The sequence below is a fragment of the Sebastes umbrosus genome, chromosome 2, assembly GCF_015220745.1.
Source record: "Sebastes umbrosus isolate fSebUmb1 chromosome 2, fSebUmb1.pri, whole genome shotgun sequence".
Classification (NCBI taxonomy): Eukaryota; Metazoa; Chordata; class Actinopteri; order Perciformes; family Sebastidae; genus Sebastes; species Sebastes umbrosus.
In genome coordinates this window covers 33992297-34005108 of record NC_051270.1, presented here as the reverse complement: position 1 = coordinate 34005108, position 12812 = coordinate 33992297, and the positions used below count along the sequence as shown (strand labels likewise).

The following is a 12812-nucleotide window of genomic DNA, read 5'->3' as shown; positions in this document are numbered from 1 at the left end:
TATTTCATGATTTTTGAAGTGTGAATGCAATCGCCAGAAGTAAAAAGCTAACGTTAAGCTATAAACAAACTACACCACGGTCGCATGACTTCACGTCACCACCACTAAGCTAAAGGCGGACGAGTTGGCGTGATGACGTTTAGGAGTCTCATTTGGCCACTTGTTAGCAACCGCCTTTTTTAAGACGCGTAAAAGCTTCAAAATTCACGAGTGGGGTATTTATTGATGTATTTTATGTCTTAGAACAAAACGTTAAAATCTCTTCAGCTTGTGTTAACCACAGACCTTATTTCAGGCATCTAACTAAAAACCCATTCAAAAAACCCATTGACTTCCAGATGAGGGAACCGGAAATGCTAACATGCTAACTCATTTCCAGGTTTTAGGACTCATTCCTGTGGCACTCTATACCGTATATGTCTGTTTTTCAAAGTACTGAAGTCTAAAAGAGTACTATAAAGTTTTTCTTGTATTTAAACTTTACCAAACAGTAAGAATCTGTGCGACCGGTTCAGTGGTCTCACCTATAAAAACTGTACATGAGTTGTGTTTATTTTTTATGCCCAGTGTTGGCGACGAACATTGACTGATGTACAGTAGGTCATTATGTGAATGTCAGACATGTGACTTGTGTACAGTTTAAGGATTAAGAAAACAAGCAAGCAATAATAATTCCTTTTAGACGCAGTTTATCAAAGCTATCAGTTTGTATTTCTTGCTGAAATACAAATGTGAATGTTGTTTTCCCTTTAAGAGAGGGATGTAAACTAAGGAGTTTTATTGCCTTTTCCCGTCTGCAGTTTTTTTAATAAAACTGGAATTGGCCCTGTAGATATTGTAGGTAAAGTTAGATGGAGATGAGGAGATATCCATCACACTAAATGCTGTTTCACAGTGGAAATAAAAGCAACAGGCTTTTCTTAACATTAACTTTTTGGAACACAGTCAGATCCTCGTTATTTTTCACATATGGATCATAACATGAGAAGGATGGAAGCAAACGCACCAAACGTTAAATAGATGAATAAAAAAAAAAGCTGCCTGACTTAAAGTTCACCCTCCATTTAAGGCAACGGTCAGTAAACATAACCAGCTACAGACAATCTTGGAACAGTTTATTACTTGGGTTTTTATTTTTATATTTACGGTGTTTAATATGGAAAACCACAGGACGTCCCGGGGAGATGATTGTACATAAAGACATCGTTTGTACCTCGTTTTAATGTGTCTCTTCTCTTGACTTTTATGATGTTGTACATGAGTGTTAGTATGGTGTTTGGCATTAAACTACCCTTTAAATAGACAGAAACTCAGTCGACCACTTCCTGTTTTATTTTCTGCTGTCGTGTTTGAATGATATGAGCTACTTGTTATTTAAAGGAACAGTGTGTGGCGTTTAGGGGGATCTATTAGCAGAAATGGAATATAATATTCATAACTGTGTTTTCATTAATGTATAATCACCTGAAACTAAGAATCGTTGTGTTTTTGTTAGCTTAAAATGAGTCCTTCATATCTACATAGGGAGCGGGTCCTCTTCACGGAGTCTGCCATGTTTCTATAGTAGCCCAGAACGGACAAACCAAACACTGGCTCTGAAGAGAGACTTTCACATTTATTACGTTACCTGAAGGCCACCGTAGTTCTCCGACACGCTTGAGAAACAGCGGTAACGTGAGTCACAGAATGCAAAACCGTGGTACCGCCAGCCACAGTCTGACTTCCTTTGATCCTAATAATATAAAGATAATATAAAGTAGTGTTATTTTGGTAAGGATGGCGTTTTTGACTCGGCGGCTCACGTTACCGCAGCCTTGGAAAGGGAGGAGTGAGCGGAGGGGCCCTCTGTTGGTTGTAATCTGCAACCACACCGCTAGATGCTGCCAAATGCGACACACTGCACCTTTAAAAAAAGGTCTGCACACTGACCAGGAAGTTCTTCATCTGCAATATTTGGTGTGCAGATTACTCCTGCAGCTTCTTTGCCTTCTCTACTGTCCCAAGATCGAAAGCATGAATTCAACAATATAACAAAAAGACATCATGAGTTGATTGTTTAATTTCCAATGCTAGAAAAATTATATACAAAAAAGAGGGGAAAAAACGTTAATATCCATCTATGTGAAATTTCTCACACTGACAGTTCAGACATTATTTGTTGGAGGAAATTTGAACTTGTGGACTTCTGCTATGCTCGTACGTAGATCCTCGTGCACACCACATCGTCGGCTCCAAAGGTCTGAAACGAGAAAAGACATCTGGTTATCACTCAATCAACAGAAGTATCTTGTTGCTTCGCTTCACTGAAGTTTTTCTTTATTTAACCATCAGACTCGTTTTCTAACTTTGAGGAAACCGAGAAGTTCAGTACGGTTTGAGCCTGAATACAAGTTCATCAAAATCAAATCACATCTTTCATCTCTTCACCATGTTTTTTTTTCAGCCCTCTCCTATCTTGCCTTCACCAGAGTGATGTCTAAGCTTGTTTCCAGTGTCCTTATTTACAGTCAAATCAGTCATGTGACTCATAAGTTAGATACTCAGCACTGGTGGAAGAAGTACTCAGATTTTTATACATAAGCACAGGTAGAAATACCATAGTAGTCTAAACATACTCCATTATAAGGTAATGTCCTGAATTCAAAAATGTAACGTTCAGTGAAACATGTAAGTGCAGAAGTATTATCAGCAAAATGTACTTGAAGGCAGTAACGTGGGTTACCAAAGTAATAATCAACGAGGTTATGAATAATGTGAACACTAGCACGAGCTGAGTCAAAGTTAGCTGTGCTAAGTCTAGAAATAACTGAAAGGGTTAGTTTGGATTTCTTGCAGTGGGGTTGTATGTATACTCTTGTGTTCTGCGAGGTAAAATTACTGCTTTTGTGAATGTAGTCTGGTGACTTTGAAGAGAGTGATATAACCGCTTCAGTTCCCCATCGGAAAGAGCTGCCTGAAGGCGAGAAACCTACATCAGGGCACGCGGGAAAACGTTTTTCGACGGACTCTGGAAAAATACCATTTTGTCGCTAAAACATACATACTTTGACCAACATTTAAATGTTTGTATTTGAATACATAAAGAACACCACTGGGAAGCTACAGAATGATATAAAAACCTTAGAAAAAAAACAAAAAACAATGGACCCGCCCTTTAAAGTATCAAAAGTAAAAGTACTCAAAATGCAGAATGGCTCTTTTTAAAGTGTTTTCATATATACTGTATATATACATGTTTAGGTATTATTACAGATTATTATATTATTCAGTTTTTATCAATAATGAATACATGACAGAGCATTTGTACATATTATAGTTCATGTGCAACCAATTGTAGATACTTTGTATACTACTTGGTATATTAGTGGTATAATACTGCATCATATCATATACGCATAACATGTTTTTTTATATTAAAGGTAACTAAGTGTTAAATAAATATAGTGGAGAAGAAGTATAAAGTAGCATAACATTTAAATACTCAATAAAGTACAAGTCCAGTCAAAATTGTGTAATAAATGTACTTAATTACAAATTTGAGGAGAAAAACCTGTGTATTCCCGTAGTGTTTGTACAAATTGTGGTTGAAGTAATTGTCCCTCTACATGTTATTTTAAAGCTGCCGTAGTGCTGGAATAATACTCTCCAAAGGAGTATTTTAACGTGTCAGGTTTGCATGTATTGTTGTCCCTAAATTTCCTCTAATATGCCACATTAGTTAAGTCCTCATAATGTCTGCTGCTCTGTTTCATTTCCACCACTAATCACCTAAATGGCGTCTAATATCATGATCTTAATTTGACGCAGCTGTGTGCTCAAAGAAACAGACGTGACAAAAAGTGATATGAGAATGGAGAAGAACCATTGGACGCCCCGGGTTAGGGGGTGGAAGTGTCCGAGTCCAGAGATTTATGGGAGTCCCAGGGGCGTAGCATTATGGCCGACTGCAGCGCCAAACACATCATCATTATCTCAGGCCGAGCGGTGTGGCGGGACGGGGGAAGCGGGGCCGCGCCGTGAAAAATGGAGCCGGGAGGCGACTCCATCTGGCACGTGGCGCGATGCCGAGGGAGACATTAACTGGAGGTAACACCGGGGTCCATTGGCATTTCTCAACAGCATGATCAATGAGACCAATTAAAGCCCACAGGAGGACACACACACAGATCTGGACCCCCGACACCATCGCAGCTACACCGTTTCATCTGGCTCCAGTCCCATCATAAAGGAGCCAATGCAGGACTTCATTAATCTTTCAAAGATCAATGTTTATTGGCTTGAAATGTAAAGGAAGTATATTAGGTTCCTTGCATGGACAAGTAAAAGAGTAGTCTTTCATTCTCAAGCATTTATCCTCTTTATCCCTTTTTACTGTAGACTCTCCAAATGGTCTTTTTAGTCCACCCCTCTTAGTGAGTGCACTGAGCCGCCACATGTTGTCTTCATTAAGCTCCACATCCATCCATCTCCCCCTGAGAGCCTAATCTCCGTCCTCATCTGCTGCCCAGTGCTTTTATTCAACTTTATGTGCATTTTATTCTGTATTATTCAATCTACTGGCAGAAATTGAAGATGATATTAATAAATATGTGGGAGCGGGTCGTCTTCATGGAGTCTGCCGTGTCTCTACAGTAACCCCAGAACGGACAAACCAAACACTTGCTCTAGATAGGGCCATTCACGTTATCGTGTCGGCCAATGTAGTTCTCCCACACGCTTGGCACACAGGAGAAGTTTCAGTTGGTTGCAATCTGCAACCTCGCCACTAGATGCCGCCAAATCCTACACACTGCACCTTTTAAAGGAAATGATTGCTTTATTTACCTTGAATTTGGTGCAATTTGTCCTGCATGTATCGTGCTCCCAGCAATGGAACGGGGAGGAAGAATACAACATCTAGTGGCTGAATGTTATTAATGTTATCAATAGCACCTTTAAGTAACTTCAGTTAAAGGCAGACCATAGTATAGAGCAGTACTGTGAATCTTTTTATGAAGGTTTCACAGAAATGTGTGAATCCTTTTTTAACAAATCCGTGTGTGTGTTCACAATATAACATCAAGAACTTCTGAGCCGTGCTATATTTGAAATCAAAACTTCCTTAAATGAATATTATAGAAACTTTGAAACTAGCATTTATTGTGTAGATTTCTTGAGTGATGTGTAAAGCTACCTGACCTCAGCCCTAAAATATTCCAGTCTGTATCGCCTCAAAGCCAAATATCTGCTCCAACATCATTAATTTCTTCAAATCGAAACATTAATTGAGGTGTAATATGAAGGAGTTGTGTTTAAATTACAGAACAGGGAATATATATCTGACCTCTCCCTCACTGCAATCGCATTAAAACTTATGAAGTTTTTTTTTCCCATGATTCAACCCCACACGCCGATCAGATTACAGCCTATCAATCCAACACGGACAGACAGACGTCCACACCCTTATCTTGAATAAAAACAGACTTGGTTCAGTTCAAAGCTTTTGTTCCCAGTTTGAAAAACCTGCATTCAGTCCAAATTACAGTTCCTCTCAAATGTTCCCCTGATTGCCTCTCAGCAGAGGTGAGTCACATTCAGTAAAGATGAGATCTCCATTACAGTTAAACTGGACTCTGCTTTTTTTGTCCATCTGGCCAATAAATCCAAGCAGATGTTTACAGAAAAAAACTGCTTTGTCTTAGTGATCTTGAATTGCCAGGAACTGGAGGCTGAAGTGTTTCTGACGAATGCAAGGTCAGGGAGTGCTGTCTAACAACAACCGTATGGCAGTGAAATGTTCATTTATTCCTTTGAAATCTGGATAATGTTTCCCTGTGGAGCTTTGAATATGTGTTGCTGCAAACTGTAACAAATAATTTACTTGCTTTCAGCCTTTTGGGCCTTTGATCTTTTTATTGATGTGGGTTATGCAGCCAATATCGAAATCAGATCAACATGAAATGACGTTTCAGGAAACGTTTTTAATATGCTGTTCTATGGATGTTTTCCTGTTTTTCCTTGACTTGAACAAGTAATGAAACTAAAAGACAATGCATCATCATAATGTGCGGCCTCACAGATGCAGGCATGTTTATCCACACCCTCATTTGGCAAAAGAAGGAAATATTAGAAATATATATTGTCTCTGGTCATGGGAGTTCAGAACATTTCCGAGGAACTACGTAATATTTTTGGAAAAATGATTGACCAGATCGTTTAACATCTTCACATCTGGTGTCACCACCCAGTTATGGCCTCTCTTGACCATCTGTCGAGTTTTGGTTTCTGCTGTGATTCTGCTGATATATCCTCCATCTTTGGGAAATAAGCTTCATTTTCTTTCTTGCCGAGAGTTAGGTGAGAGGATTGATACCACTCTTGTGTCTGTACGGTGAATATGAAGCTGTATATCTTAACTGTTTAAGCCAGTGGTTCCCGACCTGGGGTCCGGGCCCCCCTAGATCACAAGGGTGCGCCAGGATTTATCTGCTCTGGATAATTGTGTTTTTATCTAATGAAATATTCTGCTTCAATCCATGTTTATTGGCGTTTAGCCTTTCAAAAACCACAGTCTTACTAGGGATGCACCCATCTGACTTTTTCAGTCCCAATACCGATAGCGATACCTGGGCTTTGGGTATCGGCTGATACCGAGTACCAATCTGATATCAGTGTTTAATTGATAAACTGTATACCTCACTGTGTGGAAGTGACTGGGATCATTCATTATGTGTAAGGCAACATCAGGCTAGACTTAAACATTGCTTTCCTAACTTTGTAAAAAAAAAAGTTATTTATTATTAAATAAATAAATCACACACCAACAACTTGGTAAAAAAAAAAAAAGAAGGAATTTAGGAAATTAAAAGGAATTACAATTCAAGTGTAAACCTTTTTAATGCAGCATCAAATTGGTCAAAACTTAAACAGGAATTGAAATTCCACTATATGATGTATAAAGTATATAAACATAGAATTGAATTTAATAGATCGGCCCCATTGACACCTAGACCCGATCCAGCTATTTGAGTCAATATCGGGCCGATATCCAATCCGGTATCGGTGCATCCCTAATTTTCACTACGGTCAAAAACCTATTTGCTCTCCTGCTCGGCGCACACAAAGGGAGGCTCGCACTGATGAGTTATATTCAGTAAAGAAAGTTGATTTAATAAAAAAAAAAAACGTTACTCGCTGCAGAGCCCCGCTGCTGAAGCCTGCGCTGAGGCAGGAAAAGCCAACACTAGGATCAGCATTGATTCATGGAGAGACCTCCGTCTGGTCAGCTAACATTACTGCCAAGCAGGTGAAATATAGAGTGATACTGTGGTTTTAGCTGACGTGTGTCGCCTCACTGTTTTGAGCGATGCTCGTTCATGTCTATTTAGAGCGAGCAAGCGTGAGCCCGACGCTGACTTTCGTTGACTTAACGGCCACAGGTGTCGCTGTTAACAAGCAATTCTGAAAATTACAAATAGTCCCTTTAATACACTGAATCACTTCTTTCAAATTGGGTAATTTGTTCGAGGATTGGGGGACTTCAAGGAAAATAGTTGTGAACCACTGGTTTAAGCCATACTATTGGGTTTTTATTGGTTTCTTTTTGAAAGCCTAGTTGACATTTTGTGGGTATTAGTCTGCCTCGCCACAAGGGGGCAGTCAACATGTTGGTGATGAGTCACGCCTCACAATCAAGTAATAAGTAGACAGGTGAGTAGTCTCAATGTGTTTGGAGAGCAAGAAATGAAATGGTTCTCACCGCAAAACTAACACAATTAAGTGACACAAAACAATAAGCTAAATTCTAAATATTGTACAAGTATTTACACAGGCACAGAAACTACAGTCTGCAATCAACAACCGCAACAAGTCGGAGGAAGCAAGCAACCAAAGATAAAACTAAAGGTATGTGCGTCAGGAACCCATGTAGTGTTCCATTCACTATCAGTACTGGGTCATTTAATCACAACACATAAAAAAACCTCTGTGTAAAAACTATGGCTGCAACTAAGGATTGTTTTCATTATCCATACCTATTATTTTCTCAATTGATCAATTCATGTTTTGATGTATAAGATGTCAGCAAATGGTAAAAAATGTATGTTAGAAGTCTTCAAATGTCTAGTTTAATCAGATCAACAATCCAAAAGATAAATATATTCAGTCTACGATAATAGAGGACTGAGTGGATCTGGTCTGCTCTGCCATAGTCTAGGCTGAAAGGAGTAATAAAGTTTGCCATCTTGGTTCGGACTACTGAGCCTCCGTGTTGCTGTACACTATAGTGAACGTTTTGAATATGTCTGTTCTGCAAAATGTGATTGGTTGATGCCTTTATTCGAGGTGCGAAAGCTCAGGAAAAATAGACTTTGTTCCGAAAAGAAAACGACTTATGACTTTTTTTCGACGTGTTATATTCACGTTCTGTGTAAAAGTATTCATGACAACAAACAACAGTTCAGAGAAATGTATTGACGTGTCAATTAATCACACACAAAAAAATGCCCTCGCTGTGTAAAGGCCTTAACTCTTGCCCAATAAAGCGAATAAGCGTGTTTCCCAAAATATTAAACTATTCCTTTAAAGATGGAACGAACAGTGTTTTGATACAAATGCCCCTTCTAAAAATCCCATTTTCTTATTGGCAGAAAGAGAAGTAGAAAATGGCTCATGTGGTGAAAGACAGCGACCTCCAAATTTGACACCTCATCCCACAAAACATCTGTTCATTGATCTACTGAGAGATTTCAGTTGAAAAAGGGAGTCATTGCGTTACAGACATCCTGCTTCAGGCTGATGGGACGAGAGCGTTTGGGAGCCGCAATTATATAAAAGAAAACATACAGAACATTTTTTACTTTTTTTCTAGAAAGAGAAACAAAGGGGATGATCCTGAAGAGACACGTGCACCCATAAATACTAGAACACTTGATTATTTGGGTCTACAGCTGCACTCTCTTTCTTATTTCTCACCATATTTCTAGTTACCAGTAAACAACTTAAAACAACTACTCACCAGGACGAGTTCGTCACCGTTGAGTTCTCGGGTCCAGAAGGTTTTCGGGCCGCTCCCACTCAGAAGAGTCTGTTTGCAGTAAATCTTGTTTTCTGTTTCCCAAGTGGCCAAGCTCTGAAGAAAAACAGCACTTTAATGAGGTTTCCTATATTTATCCCCTCAGTTTCACCTACAGCTAACAGGACGCCAGCAGTAAAGCAAAGTGATGGATGAGAGATCGATGGGGACGGTGTGTTAATCTCTTTGTCACCGTTTGTCTTCAAGGGACTCTTTTGCAAGTTTTAGCCAGGAAAAAATACTTTTTAGATTTTTTTAGTGCATTTGTTTTTTTACATACTTCCTTGCAGCCAGTTTCCATGATTTTAGTCAAATATGAGATTTAAAGGGACACTCCATCAATTTTACAAAAGAAGTTCAGTTTACTCGTCACAAGAAATGCTACGCTTCCTGTGTTTTGTAATGTTATCTGAGGCTCTGGAGGAACATTTCCCAAAGTCTAAGGAAATAACCTTGATGATCCTCTCTACATTTACCCTCTCGCGAGACTCGCTGCCCGACGACCTATCCTAACATAATTATTGACGCCAGAGCTCCGCAAAATTTTGGGGTAACATCTAGCCATGACTGGCAGAGAGGGTCATCAGTGTTGAGTTGCATTATTGGAAATGTAGGATATATGTTTTTGGACCCGAATTAAAGCTGGAGTCCTGAACTTTTGTCTCCCCCCTTCTGGCAGTGAGAGTAATTACACAAACACTGTGGACCCTGTTTATGACGTACGCCTGCAGGTGAGCTCGCCGCATCTCCCTCTCCCCCTAGGAGTGTTTGTCCTTGCTGTCGATCGCTTTCTTTTTTATCTGGAGCATTCACTCCAGAAACTTTTCTTGGACGCTTCTTAGGATTTTCCGCCACAGCTTCCTCCATAGTCCTAGCTGCTCCATCCACCGCTATGGTCTCTCCCGCCTTCCTGCCCCCTTTAACTCCGGCTAGTTGACGTAAAACGCATCACCGTTGCGCCAGCGCAGGAAGGTTGACACGAAACACCACAACTCTGGTATACTGCGAAATACAGAGCTTTCCCTGGCGGCGATGGGCTTAATAAGCATTGTTTGAACTAATTTGGAAAGGGCTTGAATGTACTGGATGTTTATTTATATGTGAAAGTCCTGCACTCCAGCTTTAAGGGTTAAAATACAAGATATCTCATCCTCTGCTGCTTTGATTTTGACCATTCTTTTTTAAATCTGTCTCCCACACGTCTCAACTTAATGAAAGTGCAACGTGTGGGTACCCTTTAATTTGATTGGACAGTTTTTCAGAAGATTTTAACACTACAAAGTCGTATCATCCTTCTACAATGTTAATATTTACTCATTCATGGACGTCAGAAAGACAGTTGAGTTGATAGAAAGTACAAACACTTGTGTGTCATGTGCTGTTGTCACTGTTGAATTAGATTACCTTACACTTTCTGCCGTCCACCGTCTCCTCATTAAACTCCTCTCCGACGAGGAAGTTGATCTCGGTGGTGCGGACCGTGGTAGAGGTCTTGATGTAGAAGTGCTCGTCGTTCTGCCTTATCTCCACGTGGGGCTTGGACGCAGCCGCCACCGCAACCTTCCTCAGCATGGCGTTCACACCTGAAAGCACGTACAAATCTATCTGTGAGCCTACAGTATGAATATTATACAGTAATATATAAAATATAAAACATATTAAGCTGATGAGTCTGTAAAGTAGTAAATGGATCCAATTCACAATGACCTGATGTACATAAACCACGTTGTTCCCAACTATTGTAACTAAGTATTAAGACCTACTTTCTCCATATTTTATCATCTTGACCTTGAGTTGTCACCTCACATTTTTTCTGTCTGCCTCTTGTGCCAAAAAAGGTGGTCCGAAAAAAAATGTGAGTTCCTGTTTCAGAGATAAAAGTTGGCTTATTTACCAGATGAATGCATAAAGGTAGATTTATCTATCTCGGACAGTGACAACAAATCACGTTTTGAGTTGTCAGGAGATTTTACAGTATAAAACAGTTGGTTTTCATATTTAGAGAAAAGGATCCTCCTCCGGCTGTAACTAAGATTATCAGCAGATGTTGTAAATATGGAGGGTGCAGTGACAAGGTGATGAAGGGGAGGAATGCTGCTTTGTTTAGCTCTCCTGTAGATCATGATAGATCCTGTCCTCCAAATGAGCGGAAAAGCTATTATCAACTCTTTCTGTCACACAGTTACAGTGAGAGAACGCTTCCGTCTGTTTCCCATCCATCCTCTTTGTCGTTCAACACTTAAACGCAGCAACTAGAACTGCAAAGATTGATTGATTGTCAACTATTAAAATAATCACCAACTATTTTGATAATCGATTAATCGGTTTGAGGCATTCTTTTAAGGAAAAAAAGTCAAAATGCTCTGATTCCAGCTTCTTAAATGTGAATATTTTCTAAATCTTTTAGGTAAGTTTCTTCACTCCTCTATGACATCATCTTGGGCTTTGGGAAGCACTGATCGACATTTTCCCCCATTTTCTGACATTTTATAGACCAAACAGCTAATGGATTAATCAAAATAATCATCAGTTTAATTGACAATGAAAACAATCATTAGTTGCAGCCTTAGCAGCAACAATTCACAAATTTGTTGTCTCAATCTGTAGCCAGTTGTACTCCACTTTTTTTTGTTAAATTTGTCTACTGCAACCATACTTCCATGTGAAAACTATTAAAACTACAGCCAGCACCTGTGCTATTATGGAGCTAAAATGAGAGACACTGTATTGTTGGAAACATGTTGGGAAAGATTTTTATTTATTTATTTATTAATTTTGTTTACAATCTATGTATAATCTCCAATCTGTACCTCAAGGGTGCAGTTTTTTACATCTGACAGTCAAACAACTATTCACTTATCACCAGTTAACTCTGCATGCATTTCAAAATAAACCTTGATTGCAGTCTAATGTCTGTATTCCAGGTACGCTTGTCTACAGTGCAGATAATAATAGACCTTTCATGTTCAGTCACTGGATAATTATAAAAAAAAGACCCTCTCACTGAAACTCATTCAAACCTTCATAGTATAAAAAAGAGTAAATTGTGCTCACCCAGGGCTTTGAGTAGGTCTTCGAAATTCTCGCTGCTTTTCATTTTCCAGGTGCCTGCAAAATTGGGCATTTTTCTGGTGGGGTTTTGAATGTGTGTGTGTCAGCCTTTCGTCTCCTGTCTCCTGTCGTCTGTCTGTCTCCTCCGCTCCCTTTTCTTCTGCCTCTTTCTCTCCCTCCTCCCTCCCTCCGTCCCTCCCTCCCTCCTCTCTCCTCCCTCTCTCCTCCGTGTGCAATGATCCCACACAGCAGACCAAACCTCCTCAGCCTCAGCCTCCTCTCCCACACATTAATGACACACACTCACACTCACACACACACACACACACACACACACACACGTTGTTAATGGTTTATTCTCATTAGAGACTTTTAATGATTGCACTAAATTATGATTCAATTGGAAGGTCTTTATGTCTCATCTCATCATCAGATCTGAGGTTTAGTGGAACTTAATGGTGCATTCATACAAATATTTATTTCAGTATGTATATTCATTTATATAAGTATCAGCACCCACAGCTGCATAGCGGATCATCTACTTTTACTACTTATATATGGAAAGTTTAGGACAAAAAAAAGGACAAAAACAAACATATTTGCTTTCTTCCACTTCCATTAGATACCTCTGATTGTATCTAGTATTGCAGAGAGTTTGGGTTTTATTTATGCAGGTTTTGAGATATCCGTCTCTTGAGGTTTCTGCCTC

The 12812-nt window shown here is 39.5% G+C and overlaps 1 protein-coding gene across 1 annotated transcript; it reads right to left on the bottom strand.

Moving 5' to 3' along the window:
* Positions 1–2040: 2040 nt before the first annotated feature.
* Positions 2041–12279, bottom strand: LOC119500521 (cellular retinoic acid-binding protein 1). Its single transcript, XM_037790297.1, has 4 exons — positions 12107–12279; positions 10457–10635; positions 8996–9109; positions 2041–2239 (listed from the first exon to the last, which is right to left on the bottom strand). Exons 1-4 carry the CDS (start codon positions 12174–12176, stop codon positions 2189–2191), a joined length of 414 nt encoding a protein of 137 aa, XP_037646225.1. The 5' UTR covers positions 12177–12279; the 3' UTR covers positions 2041–2188.
* Positions 12280–12812: the final 533 nt, after the last annotated feature.